The sequence below is a fragment of the Anopheles coustani genome, chromosome 3 (assembly GCF_943734705.1).
Source record: "Anopheles coustani chromosome 3, idAnoCousDA_361_x.2, whole genome shotgun sequence".
In the NCBI taxonomy this organism is placed as follows: Eukaryota; Metazoa; Arthropoda; class Insecta; order Diptera; family Culicidae; genus Anopheles; species Anopheles coustani.
The window spans coordinates 68,376,857-68,394,880 of record NC_071288.1 but is presented as its reverse complement, the minus strand read 5'-3'; the positions used below and the strand labels follow the sequence as shown (position 1 = coordinate 68,394,880).

The 18,024-nt window shown below is 42.9% G+C and overlaps 5 protein-coding genes across 6 annotated transcripts in view; 3 read left to right on the top strand and 2 right to left on the bottom strand.

Moving 5' to 3' along the window:
* LOC131260616 (inactive peptidyl-prolyl cis-trans isomerase shutdown-like) overlaps positions 1–18,024 on the top strand; it is a 113,118-nt gene that overhangs the window by 23,216 nt on the left and 71,878 nt on the right. The window lies entirely within an intron of this gene.
* LOC131260617 (SHC-transforming protein 1) lies at positions 137–6,538 on the top strand. Its single transcript, XM_058262387.1, has 7 exons — positions 137–630; positions 3,482–3,552; positions 3,636–3,867; positions 3,939–4,232; positions 4,311–4,461; positions 4,547–4,761; positions 4,853–6,538. Exons 1-7 carry the CDS (start codon positions 508–510, stop codon positions 5,021–5,023), a joined length of 1,257 nt encoding a protein of 418 aa, XP_058118370.1. The 5' UTR covers positions 137–507; the 3' UTR covers positions 5,024–6,538.
* On the bottom strand, positions 8,738–12,602 carry LOC131260621 (uncharacterized). 2 transcript variants are annotated; one of them, XM_058262392.1, is made up of 7 exons: positions 12,558–12,590; positions 12,136–12,496; positions 10,524–10,648; positions 10,282–10,447; positions 9,946–10,214; positions 9,702–9,879; positions 8,738–9,613 (listed from the first exon to the last, which is right to left on the bottom strand). In XM_058262392.1, exons 2-7 carry the CDS (start codon positions 12,373–12,375, stop codon positions 9,467–9,469), a joined length of 1,125 nt encoding a protein of 374 aa, XP_058118375.1. In that variant the 5' UTR covers positions 12,376–12,496; positions 12,558–12,590; the 3' UTR covers positions 8,738–9,466. The 2 variants fall into 2 exon arrangements, with proteins under 2 accessions (XP_058118375.1, XP_058118374.1); XM_058262391.1 differs by having other exon boundaries at positions 12,136–12,602.
* Positions 13,069–15,077, bottom strand: LOC131260619 (uncharacterized). Its single transcript, XM_058262389.1, has 5 exons — positions 14,697–15,077; positions 14,492–14,637; positions 13,997–14,428; positions 13,699–13,876; positions 13,069–13,608 (listed from the first exon to the last, which is right to left on the bottom strand). The coding sequence occupies exons 1-5, from the start codon at positions 15,000–15,002 to the stop codon at positions 13,480–13,482; spliced, it is 1,191 nt and encodes a 396-aa protein (XP_058118372.1). The 5' UTR covers positions 15,003–15,077; the 3' UTR covers positions 13,069–13,479.
* On the top strand, positions 15,900–17,477 carry LOC131260623 (odorant receptor 30a-like). The gene is made up of 6 exons (XM_058262393.1): positions 15,900–16,203; positions 16,270–16,726; positions 16,781–16,883; positions 16,952–17,050; positions 17,135–17,290; positions 17,361–17,477. The coding sequence occupies exons 1-6, from the start codon at positions 15,900–15,902 to the stop codon at positions 17,409–17,411; spliced, it is 1,170 nt and encodes a 389-aa protein (XP_058118376.1). The 3' UTR covers positions 17,412–17,477.

The following is an 18,024-nucleotide window of genomic DNA, read 5'->3' as shown; positions in this document are numbered from 1 at the left end:
GGGCGTGTACTGGGAAGCTGTGCGAATTGGGGAACACCGTTTTGCGTAAAAGCGGAATCGTAAAAGGCAGGAAGGGAAGTGAAGGGGCCAGTTAGGTCAGGCCCCGAACCGCAATCAAAAGAACGAGAAACCGGTGTAGGAAAAGTTTAATGAAAATAAACAAAGTCGCCCCGACGTGACGCGCAGTTCGTACAGTATTTTGTCTACTACATCCGGTGTGCAACGTGCCGGACGTAGCAGTGCTGAGTGTGTATATTGTATAGGCAGTGTGGCCTGTAGCATTCCGCGGTCCGATTGCCGGAATTCAACAAACACATGAGAATCAAAAAGACGCAACAGCGCAGCAGTAAAAATAATCACCCAGACGCAGCAGGCTACGAATTTGTAATTCCTTACCGCAAGCGTGCTTCAGCTGGACGAAGTCAACCGTAACCGAGGCAAAGGTTCCGGCGAGGCTTTCGAGCGTGCACAGGAGTCCCGTACTGAACGGAAATACCCACACATACCATGCCGCGAAACGGTGAAGCATCCTCCGGGCTGGATAAAGGGGTCAGCAGTTCGAAATCCGCCCCGGAATGGCTGCATCCGGATCATGTCATCATGAACGAGGGCGTCACGTTCGACGTGCGGGTAAGTAGTGTGGACAATTTTCTTTCCGGCTTCCGTTCTGCCTTCGTGCTTCGCGACGAGTCAAAGTACTCTTTCTCTTTCTCACTCTCTTCCTTCCGGTCCTTTCGCTTCCGAGTGCCGACTGCCGCTTGTGCTGAGGTGCGACGTTTTTTTTTTACTGCTCTCTCCATCGTCTCCGATTCCCCGGGCAGTTCTTCATACACTCTTCCTCCACTCGGTGGATGGAATTCGAAACCTTCGCTCTATTGTTTTGCACTTCCGGCTGCAGGGCGCTTTCAAGCGCGGGAACCGTGTGATCGTCTTTTGCTTATTCCCGCGAGGAGCGCCTCCTTTTACTCGGCAGACGTCTGCCATTGCAACGAGCCTTTGGAAGCAACCGGAGCCGGCCTGCCTAGAGACTAACCTCGGCATTCGAAACTCCGGTTGGCCGCACCTTTCTTTGCGCGGTTAAATAGCCAATGTTTACCGTCCAAAGAACCACCGCGCCACCGTGTACTCTAGCCGACCATCCGACGCGCCCAGAGGGCAATGGCAGCTTAGTGAAATATAAAACAAAAATTGTTTCCCAGAAGGTTTTCCCGCCCCGCTCGGTTTTAATGAAACGAAAAGAACGAGCTCTAGGCGGTGGAAAAATGAAAACGCCGGATTGCTTTTTCATTGCAACTGCTTGAGAAGTGTGAAAAACTGAATGCCATCTGGACGAAATAGAGGAACGGGCAAGGAGCGTCATGCCACTGTTGAAAAGAAATTGTTTATCTCTTTTCGCGATGGTAACAAACGAAACAAAACGGTGGAACAATTTCAAACGGATCGTAAATTTTGAACTGTGCCATACTTGTCCGCGTTAAGCGGTTCGTAATCTTTTTGGCACCATGTGGACCCCTCAACCCCGTGGCCTGTGGCCAATGCTTCAAGCTTGCCACTTTAGTCAGGTGTCAAGAATTTGGTCCATGCAGAAGCGTTTCCATTAGTGGCCCGTAATAATGTTTCCATTTTACTGGACCTTCAATGATTTTTGTTTAGAATGAGTCTTCTGTAGCCGCTATATCGTTGATTAATTGGTTGTTTTCCACAATCTGCTTTCAAATTATCAAAGAATAAACTATTGAGCTCTTCTTAGATATAATATTTTCTGTTTGATTGCAGTAAAACACTTACTTTACTTGTTAGTTAATGGCTTTCCTTTTTTGTTTAACTTTAAATACTTTTAAAAAATTTAAGGAAATAAAATTTCTTTTGGTTGTGATTCTAGTTCTAAATCAATGCTCGCAGGGCATTTAAATTAACGACGAATTGCATATTTCAAAGTGCATACTTAGTAAGGAACAATTATTTCATTGTTTTTGTTTCTTACCATTTCGCTATAAACAGCTTCACAAAGTTGTATGTCAAAATCAAAAACAAGCTCAAATTAATAAATTGCTCAAAGAATTTCTGCTTTTTCCCAAGAAACGGACCAACCCGACAAACCTGCTAAATGTGCTCCCAGGGCATTGAGATGCACGAATGATAAGATGACTCTCTTCAGTTTCTCAGAACAGCAACATTATGCGCCCATTCGCCGCTAAACTTGCTGGTTGACCTCTTTATACCTTACGCCGGACACGACGCTGATGAATCATACCAACACTCGGTTAAATTCCCCTGATGGACAGAATCACCCCAGCAGGGTCTGGAATTTCCCAAAATTCTCTCCATTAGCGGATGGATGGAAAGAATTAGTGGGAACTAAACCGTCTGCAAATTAGGCGATAGGAATGGCTGATTTATATTGGACGATCTCCCAAGTCACATTTGGGAGGCTCAAGGGAACAAAGCTGGTTTAACCCCGATGCATTTTGAAGTGTATGAGGGAAGGAGTTAGCATTTACTTCTGAAACGGGTCAACCCGACCAAGACGGGGCGGCCGCGATAGGAGGCTGTTGTGATGTCTCTGCCTTCACGGAGCGAAACAGTCAAGCATGATGGCGCTTCTTAGCTGTCGCCCAGAACGGGGGCGGAAAAGAAAATAAAGACCGTACGCGCGCGTGTATCGCGCCTAGCTCGCGCATCCGGTCTACCGTGCCCGTTTCGGTGAGCGGAATCGGAATCGAAATCGAAATCGGGTGTAATTCTTCGCGGCTTCACTCATTTGGTATTCCAATGAGTCACGCGAAACGGCATGCGGTTTCCGTTTACGGTGCGGTCAATGCCCTTCCGGTGGCCGGGACACCGGCACCGGCCGGTATTGTAACGGTCTGGTGGCGACGATACTGGTTGGTTTCCTAGAGTGATCGTATTACATCCAGCCTACCAGCTTACAATGCACAAAAATGTTATCTTACGAAGTTCTTGGACATGTGAATGTGAAAAAGACGAGTCAACAGTCCACCAGTCAAGTTCGCCATTTTAACTTTAACCCTTGTTATCTCGACAAAATACATTACCTAGGATAAGCATGTAAACGTCGTTTTGAAGGTGAATTCCATCCAATGTATGCTTTACATATTAAAACAGTTACTTATCGGTCACTTTAGTTAAAAACAACCCGCAAATAGACCCAAGATCGATGCTAATGAAATGAAACCGGTTTTGAAAAAAATAATTCCTTAAGGCTCATTAAGAAATTATTCATCCAAGTAGGTAATATTTTTGAGTTATCCTGGGAATCTAAAGGAATGAATCCCTAATAATGGCCAGTAAACGTATGGTAGCCAAGTGCTTACATAAGAAAACGCATGATTATCTGTATGTTGTAAAGACAACGCGAGGGAAGCTGATGAATTGATTGGTAGATTGAAATTAATACACTTTACTGTACTAATGATTTTTAACCTCGTTTTTTTATTTTTTTTTTTATTCCCCTTTACAGTACATAGGATGTTTGGAAATTAAAGCTTCGATGAAAATGCTCGATTTTCCTACGCGATCACAGGTGGCAAAGTAGGTTCCGTGGTGTTCTGTTCCGCTAAGATCGTAGGGGAATTAACCAAGTGTGTTCGTTTGCGATTTGCTCCATCCAACAGGGAATGCATCAACCGAGTATGTGAGGCGGCAAGCTTGAAGAGCTCCAAAAAGCGGCGAGTAGACAAACGCGTCCTGCAGTGCATATCCGATACGCCCGACATGGAACACGCCGGCACAAACGTGACGCTCACCGTTTCCAGCAAGTACCTGTCGTTGGTGAACGTGGACACGGGCGAGATCATCGCGAAGCACGACATGCCCAGAATATCGTTCGCTTCCGGCGGTGACACGGTAAGATGATGGCGGCATGATATTGTGATTGAAGAATGCTCAATGTGTGCGTGGGTTTATTTTTATTTTAGGATACACTCGATTTTGTAGCATACGTCGCCAAGGACCTGAATGAATGGAGGGCGTGCTACGTGCTGGAATGTGGTGGCAGTCTCACGCAGGACCTGATAGCGACCGTGGGGCAAGCGTTCGAGCTGCGGTATAAGGAGTTCTTCAAGCAGCCGGAGACGCAAAACAAGTTCCGCGAGCTGACCCGCTCGGACAAGGAATACTACAACGATCTGCCGGATAAGATGCCACCGGATCTGCTGACGGAAAACGATCACCATTCGTCTTCACAGTCGCACAGTTCTTCCAGCGCAAAGGTAGCGAACACACAACAGATATCCAAGCGGACGATGGAAATGTGCTCCGGGTTCAAACAACATGCTCTTTCATTGCAGACGCGGGAAAGGATACCGAGCAATTTGATCGATCTGAACACTCCCCTTCCCAGCCATGACTATGTTAATGATAAGCATTCGAACACTGCAAACTCGCACAGCAATAAGTCACTATCTTCCAGTTCCGTCACGAAGGACGTGTTCGATATGCGTAAGTCGACTACGCTACTCCTGATCGTGTACCAAGCAACGTGTCCTAACGATCTCTTCCTTTCTGCTCATTTTTTTTACTCCAGAACCGTTCACAATGACGCCCGAGCAGCAAAAGTCTCAGCTGCTTACCGAGTCCTGGTACCACGGCAGCATCAGCCGGGCACAGTCCGAGCATCTGCTGAAAAACGACGGTGATTTCCTGGTGCGAGAATCGGCCGGTACGCACGGTCAGTACGTGCTGACCGGCATGCAGAACAACTCGCCCAAACACCTGCTGCTAATCGATCCGGAAGGAATCGTGCGTAAACGAAATGACAAACGAGCTAGAGTAGCAGAGAAGTAATGTTCTCCACTGCCTTTATTTCTTTGTCTTCTTCCACGACGTTTAGGTACGAACCAAAGATCGCGTTTTCGAAAGTATTAGCCATCTGATAAACTTTCACTGGACGAACTCGCTGCCGATCATCTCCGCGGAGAGCGCGCTGCTCCTCCGACACCCGATACTGCGGACGACCGACCTCCTGTCGAAGGCCAAGCAGGGCCATCTGAACCTGCAGTGAGTGGTACAAGTGCGTGCACTTTTGGCGAACCAGCCAGTCAGTCAGTCAATATCGGTAAGTCGCCACACTCGCTCATGCGGTCTGCTGACCGTTGACGGGAAGTGAAAGAGCGAAATATTAGTTACTATGCTATTATATATACATAAAACTATACATATATAAACTTAATATTAAGCACAAGCAAACAAACAAAACAAACAAACAAAACAAACAAAACAAAACAAGGGAGATCGGATTCCGGTCGGATGTTGATTGCCGATAGCGGCGCAACGAAGTTAACCATAACTGGATGGAACACAGGGCAGGGCAAGATTTAGTTTTTCTTCCTGAAGTATATAAGAGTAGCCAGGAGACAAGGAAATACTACCTTTAAAAATAAAAACAACGATATCGGCAGGTGCGCATGTGTGTGATAACATAAGGCTGGTTGCTTTCTTTTTTCGGTACATTTTTTCGTTTTCCAGTTTTGCTTACTGACGAACTCAGAATTTCTAAGAATTACAAGCACAAAAAAAACGCAAAACAATATTACCAATACAACACATGATGCAAAAACGAACCAAGGCGAAAAAGAAAGCAACCAGAGATGGCTATCAGAGGACATCGGCGGTATTTGGGGGTGGGTCTGACCAAGGTTATGAGTGGTGGTTAAACTCGAAACACTCGTGAGGAATAAACTGAATCGCATCTCTATATCTTTATATTGACATATATAAGCAAACTTAATATAAACAAACATACGACAAGTGCAGACACAAATTAGAAATTCCGCTGACAAAGGAACAGACGGATTGGAAGAGGAAGGTGTACTTTTCAAACATTTTTCTCCTATAATAACATTATAACTGGTGCGAGACCAGTGCAACCAACAACTATTCTCCCCCGACGGAAGTAGGAGCAACCAAGCGGATGTGTAAAGTGAATTACAAATTTTCAAGTAAAATATAACGGCATAGGGCAAGTGTCGCAGACGGAGAAAAGGACACCGAGGGTGACAAAAAGAGATATATTATTGTTGTTAGTTCAGACATAAAAGTGCAATCAAAACGAGCGATAGATTATGTGCAGCCAGCCCCATTATCAGGCACATTTGACCGAATTGACTAGGAGCCGAATACGATAAATACGGTATGTACGCTTTGATTACGAACTTCTGCCCCTGAAGTGCACGCCCCTTGTAGTTTTTATGAGCGCTGCGCGTTCTAGCGTTCTAGCTTCTACTTCACAAGTTTCTAGTTGAAGCGTAAATACAATATACAACTACCCGAGAGCGGACATCACAAAGTGTTGCCATTCGTTAAGGGGGGAAAGTGCGGTAGTATGCACTATCTGAGCGAAAAATATTTCTCTTAGTCCAATCTTGATGAAATATCTTATTTTTAACCAGTTCGACTCATTGTAATCGTTTCTGTCAACAACAACAAATACAAAGGAAAAAAAACCCGTTAAACTTCCAAGTGTTACTAAAATGCAGCAGAAATGGAATGCGACAACTCAGAACAAACGTATGAAACTTTACTGTTGGCTGTTTGCTTTTGTTTTTTTTTTTAAATACAGTTGATCATTACAAGGTAAAATAAATGATGTTTTTAGTGTAATCAAAAATACATTCGATTGAAATCCTGCAACGGGTCTGGAAACACGACATCACTACATTTAATCCAATTAAACTTAGAAGACGCTATCGTGGCTTTAGACGGGAAATGTTTTTACAACCACATAGAAATGTCCTGCGTTGCAAAATTATCAGATGTAAACATTTTTGATCATTCCTATTAGTTCGACAAGGGATGTTTTTTAAACTCCTCGCCCGGTGCATATTGCCACACTTTTCCTTACATGGGATTCTCGGCTTTCGCTGCACTGGAATTTAGTCGTTTTATTGACAATTTAGCTGTTGAAAATAAGCAAGAAAAGCTTCTGCAAATGAAAAATTAAAATCATATTGCCTCCATTAATTATGTATTAGGTGCGCAAATAACTAACGGTCGTTTTTTCATAAGTTTATTTTTACTCGTGGCATTTTTATTTGTACTTTCTTCCTCGACTTCTTGGAGTAACGACCTCTTGGTCATGCCTGCCCGTTAAGGGCTTACGAGACTTGTTTCTCTGTTGTACGTGGATAGTCAGTCCTCTCGTACAGGGGAGGGTCCGGTCTCGGTTGGGATTCGAACTTTCTTCCACCTTTCGGGTAAATCGCGGATTCCTTTTCGGAAAAATACAATTTGCCCTCCTTGCCTAACGCGTTCAGCCGTGATGATATGGCCTGACGAGTTACAGCAAGCACGGCTGCAAGCTCTTCTTCCGTTCGGCAGAGATTTTCCTCCAGTAAAGCCGTCAATTCTTCGTTGGCGAACGTTTTGGGCCTTCCTTCACGTTGAGCAATACAATTCTAGTTTTCGAAATATTTTACATTCATGTATTGTCGATGAAAGAAGGTCTTGCGGCATATACAGTATTTATTCTGTTTTATTATAAAAAAACATAAGTTCGTCGGCCTTCAATGGGGGGAGTAAACGAATGAAGTCGAGACACAAAAATGTGACAGCATAAGCAAAAAGCAAAGAGAGATTTGTAATAACCTAGTAAAATTATTTAAATCCTAGACAAAAACAAATAAATAGCCATTTGATATTTGTTATCTTGGTATTATTATCTGCGGTAAACGTGATTCCCTTTTGTTTCGGCTTTCAGTCTCAGCAGAGCAAAGAAAAAAGACTGCAGTTCAATAATGAACTTAATATAATTTTTGTCTTCCAATCTTGTTTTCTATCAAATCGTGCTGATGTTGCATGAAGTGCAATAGCGAAATTGCCATTGAAGAAAGTGGACAACAAAATTATCACATTCCCCTTCGGCGATGCAAACTTGAAGAAGACGAAAGGTTTTGCACCGTGCGCGAACAAAAATGAAAGTTAATGACCCACAGTATGAGATGATTAATGAACAGTACGATGGTCACTTATTGAAACTTTGTTGGTTCAGTCCGAGGCAGGTCTGCATGATTTCCAGTCACGTGCACACGTTGGCCTCTGGTGCCCTTGCTTTAAGCTGCAGTACACTGACCTTCGTTCTGGATCTCCTTCGGGATCGTCTTGATGAGCTGGTGTTTCTTTGACTCAACTAAAAATTAATTGAGTCGAATTATAAGACGAACCGAGAAGCCCTGCTCTGGACACTGTGTATCTCTTGTTGGTGAAGTGACACATTCCAAGTCGCTTTAGCTATTATTTTAACTAAACAAATATATATATATAAACTAAACAAATATATATATATATAAACTAAACAAATATATACTAACTAAAACAAATATATAAAAGACTGTGGATTGCACTAAAACTTCTTTTAACTGTCCGCCTATTTAATGTGGTGTCAGTTTGCATGAAATGTTTTTTTATGTATATAAAACACATTAAACATTTTATATCGTCTTCTCTACTTTTTAATATAAAAAAAAACAGTCGTAAAAAACCAAATCGTTGATCATTTCGTAATTGTAAGGAACTGTAAAAAAATATTGAAATAGGTCACTTACAACTTTAAAATGTAATTAACATTCAAACTTCTTGTAATAGTTGTTTTTACGAAAAACGTGTTTACAAACGTAGGACATGCGAAATTTATATGTGATATCTTTTGTACAAGTGCACAACACAACTAGGTAAGAAGAGCAAAAACATTCAATCCTATGCAGCACACCTTTATTTGATTGCAGTTAGAGTAACTTATAATTGATAACTTTGTTCAGATAATTTTATCTGAAAATTAAAAAAAGGAAACAAAACCTATATATATTGTACTAGGGTTATGGAGAGTGAAATAACTGTACATCCACCGCTGCGGGCATGACAGAAGGTAGTCTGCGCGTCAATGGTGAACGTGGTTTTTACAAAAAACGCATCACTTGAGCTTCACGGTACTTGACGCGGGAAACGTTTTGTCGATCTTGGCATCGGAGTATATCGAAATCAATATCATCGATCTTGGGAATGCCTGGAATTTTTGAGAAGAATCCTAATTTTACTTCATTCCCGGCCCATAATAGTCCCATCTGCGAAATGCTCACTTCTGTTGCTGCGTGTAACAAAGGAATAGAAAAGGTGTAAAAAATGTCGACTAAAAACAAATATTCGCAATACAGACTACAAATTATGTAAAAAAAAACGTATTAAGGGTAGGATGTTCGTGTTCGTAGGGTTGTTTTTGTTTCTAGTAGAATTCTTTTCATGAGAGCACAACTTTGTTCCTACGTTCAAACCACATTAGAACGGTTTCATTATCATCATTTGTGACTGATTTCCACGGCATACGATGGTCATCTTTTTTGTATATTTTCCTCCCGTAGTTTCGTCCCTCCCTTTCGTTCAAGTGCAAAACGCGACCGGGTCACGCGTTTTTTTCGTTTCGTAAGTATCACAGTGAGTGTCGAAACGATTGCGCCTACAGTTTAGCCCGCAACAGCGCATCCTGCTTAATGGTCGGTAGGTTCAGCTGTCTCAGATGGTGGAAAAGTACGTCAATGTACTCCTCGCGATGTTTCATGAAGTGTCCGACGTGCGGCGAACGGTCCCAGCAGTGGAACGTGGTCTGGTTGGAGATACGAATTGACAAAAAAAGGCTGTTCAGACATACCTATCGAATTGGGAGAAACCGGGCGCCGAAACGCTTGACCTACCTTAACACCGCTTTGCTCCCAGCTGTCCTTGACACGCGTGTTCGCCTCGACCGTACCGACGGGGTCAGTTTTCGACACCAAAAACAGAGCCGGACAGCGCAGCAGATTGGTGTGGAACATTTGACTCGATCTGATGTAGTGTGACGTGGCCGGCTCATGGAAAGCCTTCATGTGATACCTAGCACACGAGAGGAGGAGGGGAAGGTTAAAAATGGATTTTTTACTTTCGACCGAAAACACTTACAGCATGTACTTCCGCAGGGCGTTCTGAAGGGTGGGATTTTTCGGAAACAACGCCGTCGGAACACCGACCGATATTTCCGTGATGTCGGCGGCACTGTCCCAGACCTGCCCGGTGACGCGATCGAGCACTACCTGATAGTTGGCCAGATCGCGGGCGATGTGCACCAGACACTCACCCCAAAGGTACCCGGCGACGGAGAAACCGTGCAGAACGAGTCCGTTTTTAAATTCGTTGTTTTTCAGAAACTTTACAATTTCGGCCGCAACCAGCTGGGAACAACAAACAATGAATTTCGTTTAGGCATTCTTCAGTTTACCATCGAAGTGGTGGGCTTACCTGCGTTCCCTTGACCGGCCACAGCAGCTGCCAGGGGGTGATTTGGGCGACGAACACATCGAAACCTTGGTCAATGTAAAGCTCCGCGTACTTGGCCAAATGTTTCTGGCGTGCATTGAGCCACGATATGATCAGCACCACCGGCTTCTCGCATTGTTGCTTCAATCTGGAACAGGAAATGTTTTGAGACCGTTTTAGTTATCATCGAAATTTGTTCACACTGAAATTGCTTTCTGATTTACTGTAGAGTTTGCTGGTCTTTCACTACGTTGCGGGGTTTATCGGTGATCATCTGAATGCTCCGGCTCACTTCCTGCATCGACAGTGAGCGCACGTTGACCATGCTGGGCGCTTTTGAAGCACAGATCTATAACGGAAGGAAAATAAGTTAGTACTTTCTAATAGAAAACGAATTGGGGATAATGAAAAAGAACAAAACTTTTTGTGATTTTTTACAGAAAAGAAGATTCCTTTTTCATAAAACTACTGTGTCTAGTGCCGCTTATCAGGTGCTCTTGATATCTTCCATTAGCTTAAACGTTTAAGATATGCTGCAGAGGATTACTCGTTATTCTCAAGGCTACCTCGATTAATCCCTCGTTTGAAACAAAGATAACTCTTTGGCACGCCTTTCATTGAGGTAGCAGCTGGTTAATCTGTTTCTAAGGCAACGGGACAATAACATCCCTGGAAGTAGATAAAAGTCTGGATCGTAAGATTCATCAATTCCTAGCAACACAACCTCGTACGTCGACAGTCTTCTCGGATATTGATTTCAAATACGTAATGTTCAGTACGCAGATTAACGAGCTTAAAAAAAAGCATAAAAAAGCGTTCCCGCAAGTCATGACGGTATTTCTTTTTTTTTTTTGGCGGAAGCAAAATTACGTGTTGCTACCCGAGCGCACGGCAAATGTTTATTAATCATTTGACGTCTTTCGCTGCATTTAAATATGATATCAAACATTTAAAGAATATTCTAATAGAAGCATGTACCATCGCCTAATAAGCAGTACTACCTTTGTGTTTGCATTTGTAACTGCATTTTTACCACCAACAAACAGGCAACATTGTAATGTTGTGCGCCGTGTGGAAATGTAAGTTTCTTTGTAGTGCAGGGCGTCATCTAGGCGCAAACAACGGCAGCAACAGAATTAGAAATTTACATTCCTTGGCGTTAGTAGTAGACGCTCGATATGCAAGTCAACCTCCAGTGGAACGGTTGTGTGTGCGCGTGTGTCTATAAGTTCAAGGTCGACGCCATTAATTGATAGCAAGCATTTTATGATGTGTTAAATTTCACTTTCTTCATTTCAAGCCAACATGTTAAACAGAACGAAACTGGTTCGGTACCTTCGGACCGCAGACAAAGAAACCTTTGCAGAGCAATTGGGAAACACGGGTTTTACAGGATTCTTTCCTCAGGATTAACCTAACTACTGGTTGTTAGTTGAGTGCTGGACGATACTGCAACACTGCCGAGAATTGTTGACATTTATACTTGACATTGTTTTTTACATATTGCACGTTCTACCATCAAAAAAGGTTTGATTACGAATCATTAAAAGAAGTTTTCTTAACACGATTTGCACTAAATCTAAAACCAAGAGAACACACGCACGTTTTGGCACACGCACAATTTTGCAAAGTAATCGAAGGAAGCAAAGCATGCATGGGTGATTTAGACGAGAGCATGGTCTACCCCACTTCGATGAGCAGTAATCGCAACGCCTCGTTGCGGGGAAGCCATTCCAAAGTCCAAAGGTTGCGATTTGCGAATACATCGGCCGTGCATTCTCTCTCTCTTTGCCCTTATGGTGGATCTGGGCTTCGAAGCGGAAGAAAGTAACTTACATTACGTTCAGGCCCGTTCGGTCCGATATGGTTCTGCCCGTAGCTGCCCTGAAATGCACTAAACTGACGAACGGGCGGTTGTGGCCAGCTACTGCCAACCGACAACTGCGCCGAGAGACATCTTCCAATGTTGTTATTGAGGGGCGATTGCAGCTGTTGCAGATGTTGGCCCACACTCGTCACGGGTTTCGGGAAGCTGGCACTGACACTAGCAACATAACGCAGCGATCGGATTGCCATGTTGCTATCAAGCACAATCTAATTGCCACTTCACGGTCCTGCGCGGATAGATCGTAACCGAACGTCGGATTCCTGGCGTAAACTAGGGTGTCCCGAATTGTGCAAGGTAACTCGTTGAAGCCTAGAAAGACTACAACATCGACAGTACGATACCGATATGTCCAGTTACCAGCGCACGTTACCCAACACTCGCGGACGGTTAAAGATCCAAGCGTCGACAGAACGGTCCACAATCATGCAGATCGCAAACACTGCAAGGAAAACCAAGGCACTGAACTTATTACCAGGGAAGCTCATCGAGCACTATATGTCAAATTAATTTTGACATGTTATGATCGATTTGTTATTATAATTTTTTCCTTGAATCTACGAACTTTTCTGAAATTTAAAATACATTCCAAAATAGTTCGATCATTTCAAATAACTGTCCTAATTACGGAAATATGTTTTTCTGCATCAATGAACTAGACTTCCAACAAAAAAGTAACTGAACAAGTCTAATCTCATATGCACAAATTTTTCGTAGTCAATACATTTTTAAATCTAAATTCCGCATTTGTTTGAGGAAATTGATACAATTTTAATTATTTTGTATTCTAAAATGGCGAGCTAAGTTTGTTTCATATTATATGGCATTCTATTGACTGTAATTCAACGAACAAAGACAAAATTGATTATTCAGGTCGCGATTTTCTATCCACTTACCATCATCCTTCCCGATGCCGTCTAGAAGTGATGTTTGCTTGCTTGGCAATCTTCTTACACATGGCATCAAATAATTTGATTTAAATTGTCTTCCACTCGACATCAATCAAAGATATGGCCTATTGAGTTCGCACACAAACATACGCAACAACATTCATTTTTGTGTGCTTTTTATTTTTCCATTTGTACTGCATTAAAACATGCTTACCTGAGTTAGATAATTTTGAGTTTTACTCCAATAGCCAATGTTAGGGAGCAGGGTATTTTTAATGTGCTATTTTTTATCATGCATGGTAACACAAATAGACTAAAGGCAACCGAAACCGGGACGAAATCTTATCACGTTTGGTCGGACGATCTACTCGACCGATACTACTGCTTTTGCTTGTCGTCGGGTCATTACAGCTTAGCTTTACGATTCGGCAAATCGAGCGACCTGAGGTGGGTAAGCAGTAATTCGATGTACTCGTCACGATGTTTGTGGAAATGTCCTACGTGTGGCGATTTATCCCAACACTTCATCGATGTCTAGCAAAAACGATAAGAAATCGTACAATTGATTAGAAGATTATCAGCAGGTGGCTTCAAGTTACCTTCGGTGCTAGAGTTCCCGCTTACCTTCATGCCGAGCGAATCCCAGATCCCACGAAGGCGCAAGTTGGCCTTTTCCGTGCCCACTGGGTCTGTCTTGGATACCAGGAGTAACGCTGGGCAACGTGCCGGTTCGTGGTGGAAGAGATGGGTACATTTGACATAGTACTGTGTAGCTTCTTCATGGAACAGCTTAAGATGATACCTACAAAGACGAAAGACACACAGGAAATCGTTCCCTTTTAGCGGTTTCAGTTCAAAGTTCACGACGATAACGCTCTGTGTGATAAGCCAAATGATTAATGAGCAACACCGCGATACCTACGTCATGTAGTTGCGAAGGAATCCCTGTAGGGTTGGATGGTGGGGAAGCACTGCATGTGGGACACCGACTGGAATTTCCGTAATATCTGCCAGGCTGTCCCATATTTGACCATCGACTTTTGCAAGTATCTGCTTGCCTTCGGGGTGGGCATTTAGTTTCACCAAACACTCGCCCCACAGGTAGCCACCGACGGAAAATCCGTGCAATACAATACCCCCGGGGAATTCGTTGTTCGCCAGGAACTTTACTATATCGCTGGCAACCTTTTGCGATCCGTACACTGGCCACGCTAGCTGCCAAGGAGATATCTGGACACTAAGCACCTCGTACCCTTGCTCGTGGTAAAATTCGGCATATTTATTCAAGTGCTTCTCGGATGCTTGAAGCCATGCAAATATGAAAACCAAAGGTCTATCGATTGGCGAATGAAGCCTGAAAAAAAAATGTAACAATAATGTTACAAACCAGCCAATTAACACAATTAAATTAAATCACCTTAAAGATTCACTGTCTCGCCCAAAGTCCTTTCTATGGTTACTGTAAAATGTCATGTTTTTGGTAAAACTAACTGGTGCGATACCATAAAGAGGTTTTTTTACTTCCATTTGCTTTTCATTTGATGGTAACATTTTGCTGAAATTCTACCGTAAGAAAAAGTAGATTATTTTACAACCCAAAGATGCAAACCACCAATTGTTACCCTTGTTCCTTTGTAACCCGTAATGGTTCGATCTTCCTTGTAGTTCGGAATCACATTCAACTGGCCACTATTTTCGCCTATACGACGAGGAACCGTACTTAGAAATCGTCCTGTATTCGATGTTGCTGGCACAATCGCACGGATTAACGTTAGCTGAAAAGTTCGGTACGATTGGTAAAACATTGGCACGCGATGGAACTTCGCTTGTACACGCAGGGCACCGAATACTACGCACGACCATGGGCTATTGAAGTTCCCAACCAAACGACATTGCCTGTACGACCACAACGTACCGAAACAAACCATTCGTGAAGATTTAGTCCAAGCAGATAAGCACCCGCAACTGTGAGGCAGAAATTAAAAACAGCTTAGCTTGACCAGTGTTTCAACCGTTGGCATTGCCGTCGAACCATCAGTTCAGTGATTATCGGCATTAACGGGAGGGGTTTTCTGATAAAATTTATCGTTCACAGCAAGGTTTGTTGATGCTGCTGTTCGACGACTATCTTCGACACCGGCACTTTATGCAGTGATAAACACAACAATGTTGGCACAGGGTGCTACCTAACAAAAACATCGCCAGATGAATGATTTTACAGGGTGCTTCGTCAAAGGGAAGTCCGGGCCTCACTTTTCAAATCCACAAAGAAAACGGGTGGATTTTTAAATCAAAACTGACGACATAAAAATAGATTATTACAGTGTTTAGATTTAAGCGAATGTTTCGCGAAAAACAAATTTGCAAAATGGGTGTTGTTGACTGTAGTTTTCTACCTGAGTTGTAAAAACTGTACACGTAGACTCAACTTTTAAATATACATCTTTGAGCTTCGTCAGCCAATTAATTAAATAAATTGATTATATAAAATTAAAGTTGCCCTCGAGTATCAAAACGGGTCGCAGAAATTTCGCAACAAAGGGTAGACAAACAGTGGCACAAGTAGTTGGCAATGTCTAATAACATTACCATTATAAATGCAAACAAATCATTATAAAGTGGACACTGCCTAGTATTCTTCTGCATTGAATACATAACTTAACCGGATATATCGATTTGTTCTGTACCCTGTGCAAAATAATTTGCAGTTCATTAGCAGCAATTTGTTTGGCGAACAAACGAAAAGCAAGATTCACTTTCTGACCTTCAATTTGTGACGGATATAAAAGGATGCAGCGAAAAACGGGACATCATTTACATCCGACATGGTTCTACCGGAGCTGCAGGATCCCTTCGCTGTGATGCCTTTACTTTTGAAACTTCAGCGATTCGTTGGACTCTGGGGCGAACGGCAGTATCGGTACAAGTTTCGCTTGGCCTTCGCTAGCTTCTGTATCCTCGTCGTCATACCCAAGCTTGCCTACGGATATCCCGATCTAGAGACAACCGTCCGCGGAACGGCAGAGCTGATTTTTGAGTGGAATGTCCTGTTTGGTATGCTACTGTTCTCGCTAAAGCTGGACGATTATGATCAACTGGTGTACCGATACATGGGTATTGCCAAAACTGGTAAGCTACTGATCAAATGTTTCGCAAACTTCAGTAAATTATGCATAGTACTTTATTTTTCCTCAGTATTTCGTAAAACTCTTCCACCGGAGTTAGGTGACTATCTCATTGGTATAAATCAGCGCATCGATAAATTTTCCAAGATTTACTGCTGCAGTCACCTGTGTTTAGCCATCTTCTACTGGGTAGCTCCATCGACGAGCACCTACATGGCGTATTTGACCGTACACAATAAGTCCGCCCCCGTGGAGCACGTGTTGCATCTTGAGGAGGAACTTTACTGGTTGAAAATTCGAGTCTCACTAGTGGATTACTCTATCTTTACGGTAATTATGCTTCCCACCATTTTTATGCTCGCCTATTTCGGAGGCTTGAAGTTGCTGACCATCTTCAGCAATGTGCGGTACTGTTCGGCCATGCTGCGACTGGTCGCGATGCGGGTTCAGCTCATCGATCGCCTAGACGAGGAACACGCGGAAAAGGAACTGATCGACATCATCGTAATGCACCAGAAAGCTTTAAAGTGAGGTTGGGTTGAACATAATTATGAAAAATCTGAAAATGCTAATTTTATCAGGTGTGTCGAGCTGTTGGAAATCATCTTCAGATGGGTTTTGCTCGGACAGTTGGTACAGTGCGTTATGATCTGGTGCAGCCTCGTGTTGTACGTTGCAGTAACGGTGAGATCTGATCGTGTTGTCTGTTCAAATTCTTAGCAGTTCTCATTGGAAAGATTTTTCATTTCTAGGGCATCAGCACCAAAGCTGCCAACGTTGGAGTACTCTTTATCCTATTGACTGTCGAAACCTTTGGGTTATGTTTCTTTGGCACGGAGCTCACGACAGAGGTTGGTAATAAGTTGGGCCCGAAATGCATTACCAAAATTGGGCCCGAAATGCATAGATAGCGTGTACGTTCGTACTTTTTTCAGAGCTTTAGCGTGGCACGCGCCGTGTACGACTGCTACTGGTACCAGCGATCGGTATCGATTCAGAAGAAACTACGCATGATACTACAGCGTGCACAGAAACCTGTGACCATTTCGGCTGGCAAGTTTTGTGCCGTCGATGTGGAGCGATTTGGAAACGTAAGTATTCTCTCCGATAAATGTACTCTTTAGATCCTTTGAGCATTGGTTTCTCTGATGGCTTTCTCAGATGGCAAAAACGTCCTACTCTATCTACATTGTACTTAAGGACCAGTTTTAAAGAGGCAACAAACGTTGCCCAATGACATACCATTAAAGGCTAATGGCTAGCAATTTGTATTGCTTGTTTGTATTGCACACAGAAGGAAAACCAATCATTGGAGATTTGCTTTCTTACACATTGAAATAATGTAATCTCTATAATCAATAAATATTCATCAGTTTCGAAAAGTGGCTTGAGTAATTGTTTTAAACAGCTTAACACTCAAATTACCGTTAAATCTCTTAGATGAAATTTTAAAAGTAGTTGTAGTGTTTAAACTCAGATTGACCCTTGATGCTATTCTTTCCTTCACATTACGTGGTCAGCGCTTTCAAAGCTATGTTCAATCAAAATTACTCCCATCCCGAAACGATTATGTCGTTCGACTTAAAACTGTTGCAACTCGTTGGCATCGATGGTACGGGAAAAACTAAATGGATTCGTTGTGCCGTGCTATTTTCTACGTTTATTGTCGTTTGCGTCATACCGCAACTGTTGGGCGGCCAACCCGATGTGCACCATTCCGTTCGGGCTAGTGTGGAGTTTATTTTCAATTGTAACATATTCGTTGGATGTTTAATGTTTTACATAGCGAAATCAAACTTTACTCAATTTGTAGATGGTCTGCGGG